This window comes from Alligator sinensis, unplaced genomic scaffold (assembly GCF_000455745.1).
Source record: "Alligator sinensis unplaced genomic scaffold, ASM45574v1 scaffold268_1, whole genome shotgun sequence".
Lineage (NCBI taxonomy): Eukaryota > Metazoa > Chordata > Crocodylia > Alligatoridae > Alligator > Alligator sinensis.
Window position 1 is genome coordinate 4,719,850 of NW_005841853.1, and position 22,086 is coordinate 4,741,935.

At 53.2% G+C, this 22,086-nt stretch overlaps 1 protein-coding gene across 1 annotated transcript in view; it reads right to left on the bottom strand.

Moving 5' to 3' along the window:
* Positions 1 to 22,086, bottom strand: part of PODXL (podocalyxin like) — a 70,860-nt gene that overhangs the window by 19,099 nt on the left and 29,675 nt on the right. Inside the window, 3 exon segments of the mRNA XM_025213281.1 lie at positions 10,569 to 10,652; positions 12,513 to 12,754; positions 13,922 to 14,659. Coding sequence (XP_025069066.1) covers positions 10,569 to 10,652; positions 12,513 to 12,754; positions 13,922 to 14,659 — 1,064 coding nt within the window.

The following is a 22,086-nucleotide window of genomic DNA, read 5'->3' on the forward strand; positions in this document are numbered from 1 at the left end:
GCCGGAGAGACCCGCAGGTCACATCCTCTCGGGTCAGCCCCTCGGCCTCCTGCTGTCTGCAAAATGGGATCCCAGCATGAGCCTGCCTCCGCGGACGCGGCGAGGCTGTAAAGGATTCGGTCTGCTCAGATGCTGCGGTGACGGGGCCAGGGGAGTACATCACAGAGGCAGGATAAAGGAGGCGGATTTGTTGCGGTCTCAGCATCTTCAATGGCGTTACCCTGCTGTCACCGAGATCAGACTCTCTGGCTGTGCCTGCATTTACTGCGCATTTAATAGTCGCACACCCACGTACGCAGTAACTGTGCAGTAACCGGCAGTGCTGCAAGGTAGCGTCCCCGCGCCGACTGCACGGTAGCTCGTTATTACTGCACAGTAGCATCACGTCACGGTTTGTGCCATGCAACGCTACTGCGCTGTAGCAACGAGCTACTGCACAGGAAGTGTCGTGTGTAGACGCGAGCTCTCAGTGGGACTGAGCGTATCCCGGGGGTACGCCGCAGTCATCTGGAGAGACCGGCGGGATCAGGCTACTGGAGAGGAGCTCTGTCTCATGGCACCGGCGGGGATGAGTCTATTTTCTCATGTCCCCTTTCAGGTTTGAGCCACTATGTTCAGTGGAAGCTCGTACGGAAATCAATGCTGCCTTAATAAGGATGTCCTTACAAACCACTTCAGCCCATTCAGTCCCAGGAGGTTCCCCTAGCAACCTGCCGGAGGAAAATTGAAGAGGTTGCGGGGGCAGCTCCCTGCGAAGACAACACAGAAGCTATTTCTTGCAAATGGAGAAAGCCAGACGCTCAGCACATCCCTGGAGTGAAAGACGTCAAGGCGGGGCAGGCGCCAACCATGGGGAAGGGTGAGTGCCGAGGCCCGGCATCTGCTGCTACAGGACGTTTTGCTCGAAGAGAAAGGGCCCAAGAGGGCAGGACTTTTCCCCCGGACATTGGGAGTTTTGCTCACAGTCCTACAAGATGTATACAGGCCTCTTCACCCACGTCGCCAATAGGTTGAGCCTCACCGCATCCCTTGCATAGGAGTGAAGGACTTGGAACCCCATTTTACAGATGGGGAACGGGCAAACTATGGCTCAGCTCCGTAAGGGGATTTAGGCACCTAAGTGACTTGACCTGAGCCATATAAGAAGTCAGTGGAAGAGCAGGGAAGTCCCCCGCCTCAGCTGCGCTGAATACACCTCATCATCCTCACCCAGCGCAGGCGCCTGTCGGGAGGTGGCCAAAGGCTGTGCAAATATTTGGTCACCTTGAGGCACCAGGGCTTTAAAAAGCACCTAATGGCGTCCGGACAGAGGACGTTGCCTTATTTTTAAGCCTCAGGTGATGGACACCATCCTGCAAAGCAACAGAAGAGCCAGAAATGACACCACTTAACCAAATGCAAAATGGGAATGGGTGCAACAGGTCCCAGAGGGGATCCGAGGGACCCCAAGCAGAGAGCCGCAGACGACACCCGCAGCTCCAGGAGGAAGGCAAGGAGCCAGTGGACGCCCCGCAAGGGACGCTGGGCGGATGAGGGTCACAAGAACATGGTCTCCCCATGCTGGCGGATGGCCATCTTGGCCAAACGGCGGTGATGAGGAGCCTTCAGGACTTTGTGAAAGTTGGGGATGAGACACCCCAAAGCCCAACTATCCTTTTCAAGCCTATCCTTGCAGCTATAGTTCGTGCCAGTGGCTTTGGCTGCTTTCCACCCACTGGGAACCTCCAGGCTTGCCTCCTACACGTCCTGAAAAGCCATCTCAGAGCAACGTTCAACTGCTCCTGCCCTGAGCCGGTCTGCACCTAGCACCCTCGGAGGCAAAAAGCTTTGTCGCTTTTCCAGGCTCCCGAGCGGGGCAGTCCCCTGCGGCTCCCATCTGCTCCAGCGCCGGCCCTCCGCGGCACTTTGCATTCCTTGGCTGGAGTTGACAGGACCTGACAAGCTGAGCTAATCTGGTTCCCACACTGGCGGGAATCTAAAACTAACATCCCCAAATGAGGTAACGGCACTTGAATCAACAAAACTGCTCCAGCCAGATGGACTGGGGGGCTGGGGAAGGAGCAAGGACAAAGATTTTCCCCCTCTCCGCTCTCGTCCAAGCCGGTGAAGTAATGCTGCTCAGGGCTTCGCGCGGCTGACGTGGGAAAAAATACAGGCTCCAAATGAGGGTTCACAATGCAATGCAGCAAGCTCGCCGTGAGCCGGGCCTGGCACAGCTCCGCTTTCCCATGTCAGTCACCGCCGGGGCTGGCGGGGAAGCTGCTGCGCGGTGACGCTGCCCAGATCTGCAGGAAGCAAAGGCCTGTCCCCGCAGCTCTAATCTTTTCCCGGCGGATAGAAACCAGGTGTTACGGGCCCTTTAAAAAAGCAAATCAAAGGAGCGAGCGGCGTTATTTCTGGGGGGTGGTCCCAGGAACAGGCTTGCCCGGGCCAGGCAATGTTACGCATAGCAAAGAGCTTCTCTTTCAAGACTCGCCTCGCTGAAAGAGGATGCTGGGCAGAGCGAGGAGGCTGGCATGCAGAAAACCTGGGCTCCGAAAGCCTCTTAGCATCACTAATGATGCCCCCGATCCCTCTGGAGAGGAAGGGCAGGTACAGACATGCAGACAGCTCTTTCATTAAACCCAGCCACAATACGGTGAAGCAAAATACTCTGCCAGGCTGAAACGACCGCCTGCAATTCTCCCTGCAGTTACCAGAGCTGGCTTTCAGGTCGGACTCCAAGATGAAGACCCTCTCCAAAATATCAAGGCGTAGCCAGTGGTTAGTGCATCATCCGATGCAGCATAGCACCGAACGGCGGGATCTGTTTTGGCACGGCTGATTTAAAGAGAAGAGCAATGCCTTCTGTACCCTCCACTTCCCGCACTGCCGGGGGCCCTTGCACCACTTCTCCAAGTACCCAGACATGCCAGCTGGTAGGGGCAGACGCTGCTGAAACGGGGACTGTTGGACATCCAGGGAGCTCCCTTGTTCTGGCAGGACTTTCTCCATCTTGTGCCATGGGCCTGTGTCCTCCATCCTTCCCTTGCTCCCTTGCTCCCTGCCCTCCTTGTTTTTTCACTTCGCTTTCACGACTCTACCCTCTTTTGTCCTCCTCCTTCCTCCACAGTCCCCTCTCCTTCTCCTTTCCGCTGAGCTGATCCCCTCCAAATTAAGCCCATCAAGCTCAGTCTTGTGTTGGCCCGATGGATATAGCTGGATAATGATAGTCACCCAGTAAAATGCAACTCAGCCTGCAGGATTACAGTAAAAATCCAGTCCATGGGCATCACCTGCCTCCCGTGTGAGATGGTGTAGGCTCAGTTAAATCAATGCCCTAAGTGCTTTGAGAGCCCTACTTGAAAGATGCTGTTGAAGCCCAAATGGCCGGATACCGATGGGCAAGTGCTGGCTTACCCCAACCTAGCAGACCATCCTAGAAGTCCTCCAATACCTTCACATCTGCATAGTGCTGGGCTGTTACAATGATATTTGGGGTGTCTCCATGCCACTGCAGTGGTGAGAAACAGCCTTGCTCGCTTCCCCCAACTCCAGATGCTGAAGAAAAGCCACATTCGCTCAGACACAACCCAGCTTCAGGTCTTGGAGTTTGAAAGAGGATTTGGCTATTCTCAGTGGGGGCAGATGACAGGACAAGGAGCAATGGGCTCAAGTTGCAACAAAGGAAGTTAAGGTTGGATATTAGGAAGAATTATCTCACTAGGAGGGTAGTAAAACACTGGAACAGGCTACCCAGAGCGGTGGTGGACTCTCCATCCTTGGTAGACAAAGCTTTAGCTGGGATGATCTAGGTGGGGCTGATCCTGCTTTGAGCAGGGGGTTGGACTAGATGCGACCTCCTGAGATCCCCTCCAACCTTCATTTTCTACGAGTCTATGAAAAAGCAACCACCAGACATTTTTTGGCAAGTAGGGTAGGCAGGGCTGGGCCAAGTAGGCAGGGCTTTTTCTCCGCACCAGTCTCAGGGTTACTGTAGAGGTGGTGTAGACATCCTCTTTGGAGCACGGACATGGAAAGGGCCGCCCAGGTCACTGAGTCCAGTTTCCTGCAACGGCGGCCAGCCATACAATAGAGGGTTGTCCGGAGGGGTCACAAAACAGCCACTGAAACCACAAGCCAGGCCCCTCCAGTGCGCCTCAGGAAGAGACAAGGGCATCGGCAGTACTTTGGCCATGCAATGGCAGGATAAAACTTGTCCAGATGATCCTAGCATATAGACCATGCCCCAGGCTTCACTGGACGGCAAAAAAAGTCCAGCGATCCTTACCAATCGGATCCGGGGGAAAATGCCTTCCTTACCCCCAAAATGCTGATTGCTTTAACTCTGAGCGTGTGAGCAAGACCCACCAGCCAGACGCCTGGGCTGTCACAACATATTGCCAGGGCACAATGAACCAAAGGATAGAGAGTACAGATCTGTTCTGGGGAGGGAGCGTTGCCTGCACGGGGGAGCAGCCCAGCATGACCGGCCCCCCGCTGCCGGCTGCCGGACAAGTAGCCAAGCAGGGAAATGGGAGCCTGGAGTCTTGGGTGCTAAGCTTGGCTCTGGTGGAGGAAACTTGGGGGAATGGCTTTGAGCTTTGACTGTTTTAGTCTTCCCAGTGTCAGCAGCATTTCCTGCAGATCACGGGGCTGAGCACATCCTGCCCAACATGTGGTCCAGCCCTAGAAGAGATGCTGCTGTGGACTCTTCCCTAGCCTGCTTTCAGACTTGGTAGAGACCAAAGGTTGAAAGCAGGGGACATATCCAGAGCAGTCTCTTAGGCAAACTGCGAGATTTGGGGTGAGTCTGCAGACTCAGGTGGATGTGCTGCAAGCAGAGTATGCTCAGTCCTGTCCTCCCCAGTGCTGGCCCTGGCTGGAGCGTCTCCAAAGACCATCTCATTGCTGGGTTTCCTTTCACTGTGGAAATTATCCAGCATCCTAGCCAAATGCTCTGCCCTCTCCAGGGAGGCCGGAGGAACGGGGTTAAACATTTGCTTTCCACTTTCCCATCCCCGTGCAATTGGCTGCACTTGCCTTCACTTTGCAGGGTTGCTACCACTGGAGCTTTCGGTGACCACAGCCTTATAAATATGACCCCCTGACATTACAGGGTGTTGTTCATGGTCAAAGCCCAAGTGGTTTAGGGACATTGTGAGTTTATCCAACACCCCTGAAGTCGACCCAAGTTCTGATCCCCTAAGAAGACGTCTCTGGAAGCACTCGGTTTGCTGTTTTTCTCATGGGTTGTGAATGACACGTGACTTTTCCACCTGGCTGACAAGGTTTGGCTAGAGACTTGTTTGCCACATCTTCAAAGGCAGGAAGTCGGATATGGTTGGTTCTTAATTATTTGCCCAGCTTGGGAAGCATAAATGTTTATGATTTTCAGGAATTCCTTGGGTGGAGAGTTAATGGCGGATCGAGTGGGAGGTTTTGGGGAACGATTTAAATGCCGAAGGACACACGCTCACAGTCCTACTGCAAACGGCTTCAAACCTGGATCCGCACTGGGTGTTAATGGCAGCTTGGATAAATATTATGATCCGAGCCACCTGAGGGACTGGAGCGGCAGGCTTCCTGGCTGGCCGGACATGGGGAGGGATAATGCAGCTGCCCCTAGCACGGCAGAAATGAAGAAGATGCCAAACCAGGAGATTTGCACAAACATTCACTCGCCAGGCTCCATTCCAGCCCAAAAGGAACTTTTCTCCATTTTATTTAGGCATGCAAACAGAATCTGCTGCCAGAACAAGTCTGCACCCACAGAGACACCAGCCATATCAGCAGGCCTAAAGGCATGTACACCGCTCCCAGCAATGCACTCCTTAGCTGGGACAGCAAGGAGCACCAGGAGCAGCAATCTGTGACAGCCATTAAAGAGCACCAGGATCGCAAGTGTGAAGCCCGGAGAAAAGATGGTCTCCACCGTAGCCCCACACGTGGCTCCCCTGCACCCCAAGGGCCCTCAAAGCCCATCTAGGCTGCCTGGGCACAAACCTTTCAGACCCGAGGGACCTGCTGCTAGACCAGCACCCTAAAGCCTGTCTTTTTGGCAATGGACTGCCAGAGATGTGTCACATCTGTCCTCCTCCACCACCTGCAGCATGTCCAACTGAGTCTAGCGACCAGGTGCTGCATGGCCTGGGCCCAGGAGATTGTGCTGCACGTTGCTCCTGGTCACCCAAAACACTCCTCTCCATGCTATGGGGGAAGCTGATCAGCGTAGGGCCCGCAGGGGCTGATGCATGCCCTGGACCATCACAACTGCCCCCAACCTTGCTGGGGAGACGTGCCAGGAGGCAGCATGGCCCAATACACTCAGAGCACTACTGGGAGCCAGGAAACTGGCTTCTTACTCCCAACCCCTTGGGCAACCCCCCCTGTACCTCTAATTCCCCTCCCACACTCGGTCAGTCCTGCCTGTTTAGATAATTCAACGCTTTGGCGCAGAGCCTGTCTCTCACTATGCGCGTGCAACACGACACGCGCTGTGATGCCAACTCTAGCCGGGGGTCTGTGCTTCAAATGCTGAATGCAAAAATGTGATCTGACTCCACTTGCTGTCTGTGCACGTTGTGAACTGCATAAGAGGTTTCCACCTGACTGCCAGGATTTGGCTGGAGACTTGTTTGCCACATCTGCAAAGGCAGGACGTCAGACAGGATGGGTTTCCATTGATCTGCCTAGGTTGGGAGCCATACAGTTTCTTCAAATGGGCAGCAGAGTGGGAGGCTTTATGGCATGGGTGCGAGGGGTGATTTTAGAGGCTGCAGGACATACTAACCATCTTACTGAAAACGGTTAAAAATTTGAATCGGCACTTTGTGTTAATGGTAGCCGTGATGAATATGACTTCCCGAGGCACCTGAGCTTACCAGCAGGAGGGAGTGATAGCACAGATACCCCCAGCAGCAAGGAGACAAAGAAGTTGCCGAGCTAAGAGGCTTGCAATTAATTCATTAATGCATGCAAACAGGGCGCTGCTTTGTGTTAAATCTGTTGGCATCTGTGAGCAGAACAAGTGTTTGCCTTCCTTTGTAGCGGAGGTCATGGCCGTCTTCCTGGGATCTCTTGAGTGCATTTGAACAACCCTCGCAGCAGCAGGATGTTGGCTGCTGTGGTTCCCTTGCTTTACCCATGGTGAATTAGGGTGTTGTGTCTAGAGACCACAAGCCCCTCTAAGTGCCGAAATCCATTTGGCAGCTGCATGCGAGACAGCTCTCTGGCCCAGTGGGTCGGGATCTCTGCTGGAAAGTGGGAATGGGGAGCTGCATCTCCACTGCTCGAGGGCCCAAAACTCAGGTCTCCCACGTGCTGGGCAAGGGCTGCTATACAAGGTGGGCATGGCTACCACCCTCAGCCCCCGTTAGGGGCCGACCTTCAAAAGCTTCTTCCGTGATGCCTAACGTGCACCCCTAGGTCAAGTCCAAGGAAGGAGCTCAGAAACACCCCTGTGCTTAGCAGGTCATACCGGCCAGCTCCAGGCCTCCAGGTTCAGCACTTGGTCTATCCATTTAACTCTCCTCTTTACCTGAGGAGCCCAGGGACCTCACCTGATTCCTCTGACTCAGTTTCCCAGGGAAGCCCAGGTAATCTATCCACACTTGGTGGTGCCTAAGGGGCCAATCTGCAATCTGCCCTTGGACGCTCGAGTGAGAGGCACTTTATACGAACCTACGTAGACGAAACCAGTGATTATCAACCATGGTGCCGCACAACCTTAGCATTGTTAGGTGTGCAAACACAATTCACAAGATAAAACCCGAGATTTCAAATAGGAATCCATAGTGATGCTGCCCTGGTGTGCTCTTTCTGAGTTCTCTGCAACAAAAGGATTACTTTAGTATTTTTTCTGCAGTCAAAAACAAGTGACAGCTAAGAGCCGGCATCTTCCAAGGGGTGCCCTGAATCTAACAAGTGTGCCCTGAACCTAAGGAGGGGTGTCTTGAGTCTAAAAGGATGGAGAAACACTAGTCTAGGCATTGCACAGGGCGCCCCTTTGTAACAAACTCCGAGTGTATACAGGCAAACTCCACAGGGCGACTGAAACTCCGGCCCATTGCCACCAGCTCTTCCACTTGAGCTAATGAAGTCAAACCTTTTGCTACAAGGCTCTTCCGGTCCCTGAACCAAGCTGCTAGCCACCTGACCATGCACAGTGAGCCAACCCATCACCCGTGCATGACTGAAGCAAAGTGGGCGAGGTAACTAAGAGCCCAAAGGGGCACTCTTTAAATAAAATAAAGTTGCAATGTTTTCGTGGATTAAAGCACACACATGGTCACTGAAAATATGAGAGGAAGGTCTAGATTCAAGGTGAGACCTCATGTAGAGACCCACCGCCCCACTTCTGCTGATCCTTCACCTTGCTGCATCTGGCTCTGGCTGCTGCCCAAGCTGGACACTGCGCTAGATGGCCCAGAGCTCCCGTCTGGCATTTCATCCTATGTCCTTATCTTAATCGCTGTCCTGCGGTTTCAACAGCAATGCAACAGTGTAGGGATAAGACCTGACGCCATAAACGTGAACCACAAGCAAAGCTGCCTGCTCTAGTTTCATGGTCTGGTCTGGAAATGTATCAGTGGGGAAAAGTCCACAAGTCCGCAGGATCTGCTACCCCGAGCCCAACCAGTCCGGCAGCGTCTCTGACACTGGTCAAGCGAGATGGTTTAGACCAGCGGCCCTCAAACAGATTATGCACCACCGGTTTAAAACGATACCTTAAGTACCACCAGCAAATTTTCAGTTCAACTTTAAGGACCACCAGCAAATTTTTGTCCTATAAAGTACTTATAATAAATCTGTTAACGCGTACCACTGACAGGCCGTCTGCGTACCGCTGGTGGTACCCGCACCACCGATTGGGAACCGCTGCTTTAGAGGAAAGCGTGGGAAGCTTCTTCCTCCCTCCCTCCCTCCCAGACAGACCGGCTTTCTCCTCCAAGCAGGAGAGTTTATCCCTTTCAGACACGCACTGGCTTTCTGAAAATCCTAGATCATAACCTGGCTATCTGCTTGAGCCATATGAATGCCCAATACTTTTTTTGAAGCCTCCTAAATAATCCAAGCGATTACTACTGACACAGATATGGTTGCAGGTGTGGATTTTAGTCTGCCAGTGTCCACTGAAGGAGCTTTGAGCATGATTTTACCCGAAGAGCAGGGGAGGCGTTGACCAGGAGGTGGTAGCCGTGAGTCACCTTCCCTGCGGCGCAGCCCGCTGCGAGTCCAGCACAGCGGTGCAAAGCCCCGAGAGCACTTTGCAGGGCTGCTGCCTGAGCACAGCCAGGGAGGCATCGTACTCTGGGGCCAGAAGTGACTCAGAGGCCCCGCGTCGCAGCAACAAGCACAGCTTCCGCTCGCCGAGTTCCTGCCATTTGCAGGCGCGGGTTTGTTTACTCGATTAAACTCGATTACTCGGAAAGCGGGGGTGGTTTCTGCGGCGGCCTCCCCGACCTCCATCCCCCCCGGTGCGTTCAGACTGGTTGTGGTCCCCAAGCCGGGAGCATCTTCGCTCTCGAGCCAGCCAGATCCCCAGCAGCAAGGCAGATCAATAGGTTGAGACACAGAGGCAGGAAGGTGCACGCAGCTCCTGGGCTCTCCCAACCAGGCTGAAGAAGAGAAGCGTGCATGCTCCAGTGGTCTGTCTCCTCCTGATGCATTTGCAGCCGTGCCTGCCTGGCTCTCGCTATGCTCCCTTTCAGCCAGCATGAGCCCGCGTTACAGCTGGGGCAACCCACGGTCAGGAACGTCTCTCCGTCCCCGGAGGCAGCACAAGTAAGGGCCGCCAAATGGATCCTGCCAGACTCGGCGCTTCTAGGGTACGCCTGCCCTGCATCCCCGGCGTGCACCCTGGCTACCCGCTCCCATTCATCCACCCCCAAACTGGAAATCAGGCAGGGAAGTCACCCTGGGGTGCCCCTCATGAGTGCCCTCAAGTGTGCCAGGGGGAGATCGGGCGCATTCCTCGAACGGTTTGGGTCCCTCATTCCTGGGGTTGGCAAAGGACACAGGAACAGGGTACACCCAAGCAGTACAGATGTGCCTCTACTGTCTTGAAAACCCCAGGAACTAGAAGCCAGGGGTTTGGCCCATCCAAAAGCCACTTGGCGTCCTAAACAACCACAAGTATGAAAAAGTAAGGAGCGGGGAGGTGGCGAATTCACACAAAACTGACTCTTTTGTCTCGCTGCAACTCATTAAAGGCAGTTATCAATGTATTAAACAAGTCTCCGTATGAGAACCTGCCGCAAAGACGTTACGCGAAGATGAACAAGGAGGAGGATGCCCTTCCTATGAACGGCTCATACTCAGAAATAGTTGCAGAATGCCTAGTATAAACTACTTGGGCTGGGTTTTCCTTTCACTTCTCCTGGCTTTACAGCACATAATACTATCAACTTCAATGGACTTGCTTCTGATTCACCCCAGCATAAGCAAGAAGAGAACAAGGACATCTTTTTGCCAGGCAAAGACTACCAGAAATTGGCTGTAAAAGTCATGTCTGATCTCCAAAGCTTCAAGGCAGATGGGTCTAGTTTGAATGGGTTTTTTAAGATACAGAAAAAGGCACTACTCACACAGATTCCCGTTGCATTCAAGGTTACAAGCTTTGGTGCTTCCTTTCCGGTTTTGATGGACGGTATCTGCTCCTTGCAAGTGATCTGAAAAGACACAAGCCACCCCAGGTCAGTCATTTCTGTGCGATGGAGACCTGGTCTCTGGTAGAGCAGGCAGGTCAGGCACGAAGGCCTGGAGCGTCCCAAGGGTAGGTGGTTGTAGCTGTGTTGGCCTACGGACATAGGCAGACAAGGTTCTTTGGGCAGATGTGATCTCTTTTATTAGACCAACCTAACTAAGAAGTTTTTTCCAACTTTTTAGTTGGCCTCATAAAAGAGATCACATCTGCCCAAAGAACCTTGTCTGGAGCATCCCAGTCCATTTTGTGGCCTGTACTATACCAGCAGTTGGACTAGGTCTAACCAACGACCCCTTTTACGGTCATAAATTCTGTGAAACAATGAATACAAAAATCAGCAGACAGCAGATGTGAGAGGCAAGAGTGAAACGAGGCGTGTCAGGTCTGTTGGGCTCATCTACCTGGAAAACCCTATTTGGGAAACCGTTGTCTGGTGGGTACCTGTTAGCGCATGTGCCAAAATGGGTTTTGGCATTAACGGGAGGAGGCGGACAGCAAGGCCACTGCAGGGTGAGGTTAGACAGGCAGTTGTATGATTCAGACCCACCCGTGGTGAAAGCAACCATCGGAAACCTCCCCCACTCCTATTGCCATGCTCCCCACCTTGCTACACACACCCTAGCCCCATCATCTAATGCAGGGGGGGAAAATTCACCTTGCACCCCAGGCCAGATCCGGACCGCAGGGCTCCTTGTGGGCTGGATTCACCCTCGGACACGCGGCAGCAACTCCAGCATCGTGCTTGCAGTGCAACTCCTGCTCTTGTCGTGTGCCCCGTGCCACAGCTAAGGCCACCAGTGCATGCCCCTGTGCCGTGGCGGCAGCTCTACTCCAGCATGGGCCATGGGACATGCAGTAGCAATGGCAGCTCCAGCATGGGATAGTGGTGGGACTAGCAGCCGAGGAACTGGGGTCATGGCAGAGGCAATGGGTGAAGTGACCGGAAGGCAACTGGGGTTGTATCAGCAGCTCTTGCTTGCCCTCCTGCTGCCAACTGCCAGGTCTACCTAGGCCTGGATTTTGTGGCAAGCCACTTCCCCCCGGCCACGTCCCCAACTTCCCCTGGCCGCCAGTAAATGGGAGGGCTGCACAGAGCAGCTCCTCAGGTCAGATCTGGCCTGGAGACCGTACGTTTGACACCCCTGCTCTAATGCATGGTGTCGCTCCTCTGCAGACCATGCACAACCCCTGCAGGCTCAACCACCTATCTTATCTCCAGCTCATTTGTTCCTCCATTATATTTCCTCTTCCATCCCAAATAAAGTTCTTCCCTGAACGGCAGCCGGATTGCGACTCCCTCTCTCCCCTCATCTGGGGAGTTTACCCGATCCCGGGCTGCAGGCTCATGCCTTGTTAGAGGTTTTCCCAGGAAGACCTCCACCTACGGCAGAGCTTGTGCCTTCTCTTGTGGCCTGGCCATCAGACAGCAACACGAACGTGCAGCCTGAAGGACAGAAAAGTCATAGACTCATGGAAAAGCAGGGCTGGCAGGACCCCAGGGAGGTCATCTAGTGCAATCCCCTGCTCCAGACCCTTCTTCCCTAACTAAGTCACCCCAGTCAAGTGTTTCTTGAACCTGCTCTTCACTTCAGAAACCCTCACCCCCAACTGCACTGCTTGCAATGTCAAAAATGCCCTACACCTTGCAGAGGGACGAGGGCACTTGAGGTCCTGCCACTGGAAGTAGCGTGTCAAGAGACCCAAGGCCTCCACGCCAGGTATAATCCAGCGTTAGAAGGTTATTGCCCAAGACTTGCTTCAGACTCCCAAAGAAGCATGAGCCTCCTCTCATACCTCCTCTGGGCATGTTTAAGTGGCCCGTTACCTGCTGTTTGGGTTGGGAGTCACCAGGCTTGGATGTAGAATTGGGCTCAGACACACGCTTGGTGTTAGCTGGAGTAGACGTGGCAGCCCCCAAGGCTGAGTCGGTTTTCAGTAAGGGAGGATCAGCCTTCTTCGTGGTCACATCCTTTTTGTCTCCCCCAGGTGTGCCAACCGTGGCTGCCGATGCTCCTCTGGTTGTCTCAGCCTCTTTAAGCTCTTTGCTTCCATCTTTACTGCCACCTGCTTTAATGAACGAACAAACGAGGCATGGGGGAGTTAGATGGAGGTCCGCAAAACACTAACGGGGGAGAGGCAATGTGAAGGGAAGACTGGTGCTGATCTAGCTTGCAGGTTAAAGATTTCTGTCTAGAAATCTCCTTCATGTTGGTTGGTTGAGTTTTCAAATATCAACCTTGCTGGCTAGAAGTTTGCTGCAGGTTGTTATATGTCCTTCCGGTGAAAGCCTGGCAGTCTGGGGCCTGGAGAAGAGTCCTTTTTCTTACCCAGATGCATTCACAGCCCAACGGGAAAAGCTGGGAGCGCTGTAGTGGTTGGAGCCTCACTAGGAGGGAGAGCAGCCAGGTCCCCGGTGTCTCAAAGGCCTTTGTGCAAGGGGAAGTAGGTGTCCTGATGTACAAACAGATCCCCTGCCCGTGTTACTACTAATTCCCCCTTGGTGGAAGGGGAAAAAAAGGTTAAAAAGTTGTGTCCTGCTCCACCATTTGCTTTTGGCCTCTTCCCAAGCTTTTGTTTGCATTGGACTGGGAGCCCAATACTTCCATGGAAAAGTTTCTGAGGGGTCCCAGGGCTTTGCCGACTCCAACCTGGGGCCGTATCTGAGCTGAGCAGGCCCCTTCCAAAGTCTTTGAAACCAGACACGAGGCTCATGTGGGAAGACAGCCTGGCCAGCCCCCATGAAGGCTTCCCCTGGTCTGCTTTGCCCTGCTAATCATTTAAGGGTGGCTTTTGTGACGTGGGAAGTTATGCACTGGACCCTGGACTGAGAGCCACCAGCTCACCGCGCCCAGGTGCTGTAGGGTTGCCAACCCTCCCAGATTGACCAGGAGTCTCCCAGAATCGGCATCGATCTCCCGGCGACTATTGAAAGCAACCTGGGGGATCGATATCGTGAACGGGTTGAACAGTGCAATTCATGACATTATGTCGTGTTAGCAAAAAAAAAAGCTCCTGGAATAGCTTCAGGCAGAGTTGGCAGCCCTAAGGTGCTGGGAGCGCTCTTTTCAATGCAAGGGGCTACGATAACACCGGCACTAAAGGGGTCCGGGGTCTGGTCAATGCCCATTAGGAGCTTGGATCTAGAAAAGCCTAAAAGTGCTCAGGCTGTAGTTGGAATAAGCACCCTGAAAACCCAACCGGCCCCCAAGGAACAAGACACAACCTTGCTTGTACCTGCAGTGGTTTCCAACAGTGTAGTATTCAGAGTTGGATGCGTCACAGGGTCCTTATCCGGATGGGTGCCAGCTGCCGGAGTCACCCCAGGCACGGTGGGCTTAGCTGCCCTAGGAGCTGATGTGGGGGCTACGTCCACAACAGGGCTTGGTGTGACTTTCCCACCAGAGGAGTTGCCAGGGCTAGGGGAGGGGATTTCTGTGACACGAGAGGAGCTCGTCGTGTTATGGGGGGCACTTTCTGTACTAACAGGTGTAGTTTTCGGGTCCGGGGAGGAGCTCTTCGTGCTGTGGGGGGGCCCTCCCGTGGTAGGAGTGGAGCTTCCCGCACCAGGGCTGGTACTTCCCGGGTCAAGGGAGGAGCTTTTCTGGGTAGTGGAGGGGACTGTTGTGGCATTGGTGGAGCTGTCTGTGCCAGGGGAGGACTTTTTTGTGTCATGGGAGGTACCCACTGAAGTAGGGGAGGGGCTTTGTGTGCTAAGGGAGGTGCTTTTGGGGTCAGAGGTGGAGCTTTTTGAGCTTGAGGTGGAGATTGTTGGGGCAGGAGTGACACTTTTCGGGCTGGGGGTGGAGCTTTCTGAGCCAAGGGAGGTTTTGGTGGCACTGGAGGAACTTCCCAGGACAGGGTGGGAGCTTGTTGGGGCAGCGGTAGAGGAGGAGCTTTTTGTGGTAGCGGAGGTGCTTTCCGTGCCAAGACTGGTGCTGGTGGTGGTAACTGTGGCTGAGGTCGATGCCTCTCCTAGAACAGAAATTAGCTTGAGATGGTGATTTAATCAGATGAAAGTTTGCCTACTGCAAACAGCTCCATTCCCCTTATCCCTCATCACAGACCCGATACCAAGGCTGACACTGCAGTCAAATGACAACGGGTGGGTGCCCAGGCCTTCTTCATTGCTGGGAGCTTTCTACGTGGACAAATCTGATGCATGGGGTGGGCATAAATTGCTCCAAGGACGGGAAGGCTAAAGAAGAGGTGCAGAAAGGGAGCGAAGAAGCCATAAAAGCACAGCAAGGCATCTGGGGGCGAGGGATGCGGGACACAGGAGGCAACATGAAGTCAGCCTGTCTGCCCACAGCTGGACAGTCGACTGTCTTTGTAGCCTCACCCTAAATCGGTCTCTCCAGAAAGGGTCATTTTAATCTTACAGCCATACAGTGATCTCCTGCCACTGCCCAGTCATACAGTGATCTGCCATTGCCCACTTGGCGATATACAGAATAAGAGGCCACAAGCCAAGGTGAGGGCATGCGAGGCAGACAGACTGTCCAAAAGCTAGCTAATGCACTCTAGGTTTTGTCCTGGGAACCAGGACGGTTTTTGCCCCATGGCATGGATGTTGCAGCTCCCTGGTAAATTGGGCCTGCTCTTGTGGCTCCTAAGCCAGGCAGGCTGCATGTCGCTGAGCAAGCCCGGTCGTATCAGCAGTAGACTAAGAGACTGCCTGTGCGCATGCATCGCGCGAAAGTGTTACCCAGCCCTCCCTCACCGCCTAGATGGCAATAAAGGTTGGTTTGTCCATTGGTTTTGCTTCTTTTCATGGTTACAAGAAAGGGTTTTACTTATAAAAGAGAATGAATGAATCATTCGACAGGCCCTTACCCTGGCAGCGAACACCTTCTCCCCAAGGATGCAGGGGTTCGTGCAAGCAAAGAGAGGGGGGAAAAAAATGTCTGCAGGAGCATCGTGTTAAATGACTGGCATCGTCTCACTGGAGAAATGTACTTCATCAAAGTTTGAGGAAGTCACGTCACCCAGGATTTCCACTAGGATGACACTCCCCAAAGACAGTCAGGGCTCGTGGTAGAGGTGATATCTTTAATTAGACCAACAAGAATTTTGCAAAACAATTTATTTCATTGCAAAAAAAAAAAAATTAAAATCTGGAAAGGCAGAAAATTCTCAGCTCCCATTTTTCTGGGTTAGGGGCATCTCAGGTGCTCACCTCCAGACTTTCATCTCTTTCATAACAGCGCCTGCAACCAAAGTCTGCTGCAAGGGACTCTGAGAAAAGCTCTGCGCACACATCCATGGCAGGCTGGGGCTGGAGAGCCAAGAGGAATAAGTGCCCGGTGGAAGAGCCCGTGCTGAATAAGCCTGTTGCACGCTTCGGTGCCTGTTTCTCCTTAGGAGGAGACCTCAGCCAGGGTAAAAGCCCCGTGCTTACTCTTACCTATTGGCATCATCCATTTAGCTCGTGTGAGCGGGACTCGTGATGTTGGTCCCAGAAGTGCTTGGTTCGTTTCCCACCGACAACAGGGGCTGGCTCTCCCTTGCCTTGCACCTGGCCTATTGTTCATTTGGGCTGGAAAGGCTACGGCATTGAACCGCCATCCAAAACGCAGGGCGATGGAGGGGATCACGGCATGCTGTAACTTCAGGCCAATTGGTTTATTCAAGTTCCTCAAGCAAACCCGGGGGGCAGGCCTCTATCAGGAGGCTCAGGCTTTGCTGATAACCCCTGGCGGAGCTGGGGCAGGGTTTTTAACTCTTGGGCACCGATGGTTGGACTGGGAAGAGGCGCGGGGCGGGGTGGGATTGCAGCAGGATGCATTTGGAAAGGCCGCGCGGCGCGGCGCGCAGAAAGAGAAGCCGAGCACAAAAGCAAAGGACGTTCCTCCCTTCCTCCCCAAGCCCGTCTGAAGCCGCCGCTGCCTCCTTGCAGCTTCTGCCCTTGGGTTCATTCTCTGTCTGAGACCCTCCCGCTTTTCTCTCTCTGGAAATCGTCCCCGTCCCCCTCCCCCCTTGACCACTTCACTGGAGCCGCTCAGATTGGCTCAACCTCTATTAATAGCGGGGAAAGGAAGCACAAAAGAATAACCTAGGAAACGGCGGGTGACACCCCTTTTATGACCGGCGGGCAGACTGCCCCTTGCTCCTTGTTGCTGGCTGAAAGCCGCTGCTTCTCCCACAGCGGGATGGGGAACGGAGCTGGGGTCAGGCCATGCGGCTAGTGGGAGCGGAGGCCACGCGCCACCAGGGCTTTGCAAACCTTGAAAAGTTGCTATTTCCCCCTCTGCAGTCTTTCCCGCTTCGTAAAAGGCCAGTGGGTTGAGCTCATCAAAGGGAAAACTGAAATGCGGCCATCACTGGGGTGGAACATGGCAGCGATATGACTGCTCATAAATGAAAATGAAGGCATCTATCATCTACAGGTGCAGCTGGGGAGGAGAGCACTAAATCAGCAGGATGTAAGTGCTCACACAGGCGTCTGGTCGGAGCAACACACCTCTTGCTGACTAGTCTGCTACTGACTGCATGTGGCCAGGACCTCGGGTTTATGTCCCCTATAGAAAAACAGCATCCCCATCAGCTGTGCATCCCTCCTGACCGGGTGCCATTGGCAACCATCATCACACAAATCACTCCACAGGCCAAATGGCGGGGTCTGAATGCAAATTATAGGCAATGCTTTTAACCCTGCAGAAGAGAAGGTGGCTGTATCATAGAAAAAATCTGTACTAATTGGCATTAGCCAACCTAGTACTGCAAGTCCCATTGGTTACAGAAAGCTACCGAATGAATGAAACCCCCTTGCACCTTCTGCTCCAGGCCAATGCGAAATCAAAGCATGCAATGTTCGCCACACAGAACGACTTGGAAACTCTCAGCGAGCCCCCTCGAGGCGCTCTGCTGACAGCAGTTCATCGGGCCAATTATCCGAGGGCTGAATTTGCATCTCGTTCGAAACCGAGCCAGAATGAAAGCTGCCATGAGCCCGCACAGCGCCGCACTGGGAAATATTAAAGATGCTTCCTTGATCTCGCAGGACAGGCCTAGGAAGGAAGCCCACATACTGGGATTCAGATTGAATGCAACGGAGCTTGCTTCAGCGGGGGGGAGAGTGGGCTTCCTTACCGGCCGTGGGGAGGAGGATTCATTTATAAAGACTGTTGGAGCTAGAGCTGTTGAGGGCGAGCAATACCGAGAAATGAAAGAAATAAAGTACACCGTGTCCTCTCCTCCCCTATTAAGTGGGAACAAGGAGGAGGGTGCATTCAATCCAAGGCTGATGTCCAGCAGGCCCTACTAGATAAGCGCTGACAGCTGCACCGCAGGAGAGATGAACGCCAGGCATTCTTCAGACCCGAAAGTGCTTTGCTCTTATCGCCCCGGTTCAGCCCAAAGGCCAGACAGAGGCTTTTGGCATCTGGGGCGTTCAGTGGGCACTCCCTGCAGTGACAGATTTAGGGTTTCTCTTTCCCATCACAGTGTTTCAACAGGCGGTTGTATGCCGTGCATCAAAAAGGCACCACCGGAGATGAGCAAGCATGGGAGTAGCGGTCTGCCGGCACCAGCGCCGAGGACAGCCCTTCCTTCCCAATGACCCCCCGCAAGGCATCAAATAGACGGGACCTCGATGGGATTCACAGGGCTGCCGTTCCCATCTCCGCTACTGTCTTTCTGTGTCAGCTTGCTTATCATCATAAAGGTGGTTAGGTGCTTACATACCTTTGAGCGCGTCAGCCTCGGTGCCTTAGTTCCCTGCCTGTGAAATGGGGAGAAAAATCCTGCCGGGGACAGCCTCATTGATTTAGACTATAAGCTCCTTGGGGTAGAGACTGCCTCTTGCATGGTGTCTGTAACAGCACATCAGGGCCACTAAATGCTGTTAGCATGCCCAACAGGTATGAGCTGCTCTTTGTGGCCTCACACAGACTGCAGCAAGGGGCTGGCTTTCAGCCATGGGCTTTGCAGTGTAGACCCCCTATGCTTGAAACTACCAGCTTGTTTGAGACCCAGAGGCAGGGCCAGGCACAACCTCTGGGTAGCTTTGGGCAACACATGTGCATTCACGGTGTCCCGACTTCCCCCTGCGTATCCTGGGGGTAAATACCCCTTTCTCTCGGGACGCTGGGTGACCCGATGCAAGGGGACAGTGCTGGGTAACTGCTAGCTCCTCATCACCAACCATGCGGAGATAGCTGCAACTTCACCAGCTTGGACCTGGGTGGCAAACACGTGGGGCTCTGTATGGCAACACCAATTCCCTAAGCTAGCCGGGCTCTTACAAGAACTAGGTTTTCCACTGTAAACCAGAGGTCTGCCTTCCTAGTAACCATCCTCTGGGTGATGTCTCCCCTGGAAGAAGTATTCCTAGCTTCCCAAATCCCCTTTACGCAGTGTTTCTGCTGGGCAGGGCAATGAGCCTAGGAAACCCTAGGAGAGGGGCAGGATGGTCCAGTGATTAGGGCCCTAAGCTAGGACTTCAGACACCTGGGTTCAATTCTCTGCCTTGCCACAGACTTCCTCTGTGACCCTGGGTGGGTCTCTTAGCACGTGGGTGCTTCGGGGCCTTGTGCAGATAACCGCACCAATGACTGGAAATCCAGCCGCAGGGCCCGTAGAAGAAAAGAGGGGTAAGAAAAAGCTATTTCTCCCATGCACCCTCCTGTTTCACACTGGAAGGGAACCACGCAAGAGACCCATCGTCCTGGCATGGCCAACAAGCTGCTCTGATCAGCTCAAGCCAGGGCATCGATCCTGGTCTTTCAAGGTGGGTGCCCTTACCATCAGGGAGCTGGGTACCCTCTTGCTGAAACAGGGCCTTGACCTTGCTTCCCCAAATCCCAGGGTAAGGACCCCAAGCCATCTGGTTATTGAGCCAGCCCCTGCTCTTGAAACTGCATCCATATCCTGGCAGCTCTCCGTGCCCCATCTTGAGTGAGCGCCGTAACAAAAGGCAGGGGCGTTTTGCACCTCCTGGGCCAGTGGGTCTCGACCTTTTTAGATTCAAGGCACCTCTGGATAGACCCAGGGCACCACCTGGAAAATGCCAGCTCTTAGTTTTCACTCTTTTTTTTGACTACAGAAAAAATAACAGCAGCTTTTCTGCTACCTTGGAAAGCCCACGACTATGGATTTCCATTTGAAATCTCTGGGTTTATCTTGTGAATCGAGTTTGCAAAAACCTCCCAGTGCTCAAGGCAGCCCAGAGGGAAGTGGCACCCTAGTTGTATACGCACATATTGCCTAGTTGTGTATGCATATACGTCGGGGGAAAGGGAAGGGGAAGTTGAGGACGGAGGGAGCCACGGAGCACCGAACAAAGAGCCACCCACAAGAACAGCCCAGCCAAGACAGGCAACGAGCACAAGAAATACCCAGGTAAGAGACAGGAGCCTGGGTAGTCCTGGGACTAGGGGGGGCGGTGATGCACCTTCAGGAGGCCTTAAATGCCTCTACACTAATACTCGTAGCATGGGCAACAAGCAGGAGGAACTTGCCCTCCTGCTAGCTGGCACCAACCCAGACATAGGGAGGGCGGATTTCAATGAGTTTAGGAGACTAGTCGCGGAGGCACTGAGGTCCCGGATGGGAGGGGAGTTGGGGGTCCAAGAAGAGTGGTCGTTCCTTAAGGAGACGATCCTCCAAGCCCAAAGGGTGCCAATCCCCACGTGGATCCAAGGGGGCAAGAGTGCTCAAAAGCAGGAGCGCATCTGCGAGGGGCAAGGGGGGGAGGTTATGCTTAGGGGCAATCAACACGGGTTCATCAGGGGCAGGTCCTGTCAGACCAACCTGGTGGCCTTCTACGACCAGGTCACCAAATCCTCGAATGCAGGTGTCACGGTGGACGTAGTCTTTCTGGACTCTAGGAAGAGCTTTGACACTGTCTCTCACCCCATTCTCATTAAAAAACTAGGGGATTGTGGCATTGACACCTACACTATCAAATGGTCACTAACAAGGCACCCAGAGAGTGGTGGTGGACGGGTCATTTTCGACCTGGAGGGATGTGGGCAGTGGGGTCCCGCACTGTTCAACATCTTCATCAGTGACTTGGACGAGGGGGTAAAAAGCACCCTATTCAAATTCGCAGACAACGCTAAGATGTGAAGAAAAGTGGGCACGCTAGAGGGGAGGGACAGGCTGCAATCAGATCTGGACAGGTTACAGGGGTGGGCGGACGAGAACAGGATGGGTTTCAACACTGACAAGTGCAAGGTGCTGCACCTGGGGAGGAAGAACCAGCAGCAGATCTACAGGCTGGGGAACTCCCTTCTCGTCAGTGCAGAGGCTGAAAAGGATCTTGGAGTCATGATTGATTCCAAGATGAACATGGGCCGACAGTGTGGGGACACGGTCGGGAAGGCCAACCGCACCTTGTCATGCATCCACAGATGCATCTCGAGCAGGTCCAAGGAGGTGATCCTCCCCCTCTACGTGACACTGGTCAGGCCACAGCTGGAGTACTGCATCCAGTTCTGGGAGCCGCACTTCAGGAGGGATGTGGACAGCATGGAGAGGGACCAGAGGAGGGCCACTCGCATGGTCAGGGGGCAGCAGGGCAGGCCCTATGAGGAGAGGATACGGGACCTGAACCTGTTCAGCCTCCACAAGAGAAGGCTGAGGGGGGACCTGGTGGCCGTTTATAAACTGGCCAAGGGAGACCAGCAGGCAATGGGGGAGTCCCTGTTCCCCCGACCACTACTGGGAATAACAAGGAATAACAACCATAAGTTGACAGAGAGTAGATTCAGACTAGACATCCGTAGGAACTACTCCACAGTCAGGGTGGCTAGGACCTGGAATCAACTTCCAAGGGAAGTGGTGCTGCCTCCTACCCTGGGGGTCTTTAAAAAGAGGCTGGATAATCACCTAGCCGGGGTCATTTGACCCTAGCGCTCTTTCCTGCCATGGCAGGGGGTCGGACTTGATGATCTGCGCAGATCTCTTCTGACCCTACCAACTATGAAACTACGTACATACATATATATGAATATGTTTCAGAAAGGAGTAGCCTGTACCCTGGTGATTAGAAAAGGTTGTTCTATATGTATAGAAGTAATATATATATCCATATCCATATATATATATATGCATGTATATATTGATGTGTATATATATATATATATATAAATGTATGTATATATTTATGTGTGTATGTATATGTCTATATACTTACATATATACATATGTATATCTTATGACATATATATGTCCCTATACTTACACACACACACACATATATGTGTGTCTGTGTGTATTTTTTTTGCCTAGAATATGTATATATTTTTTGCTATATATATATATGTATATGTGTATGTATGTATATATTACATCTATATATATGGAACAAGCTTTTCTAATCACAAGGCCACAGGCTACTCCTTTCTGGCTTTGGCCAGAAACACCCCATCAGACCAGGGACTCTTCCTGCTGAAGCT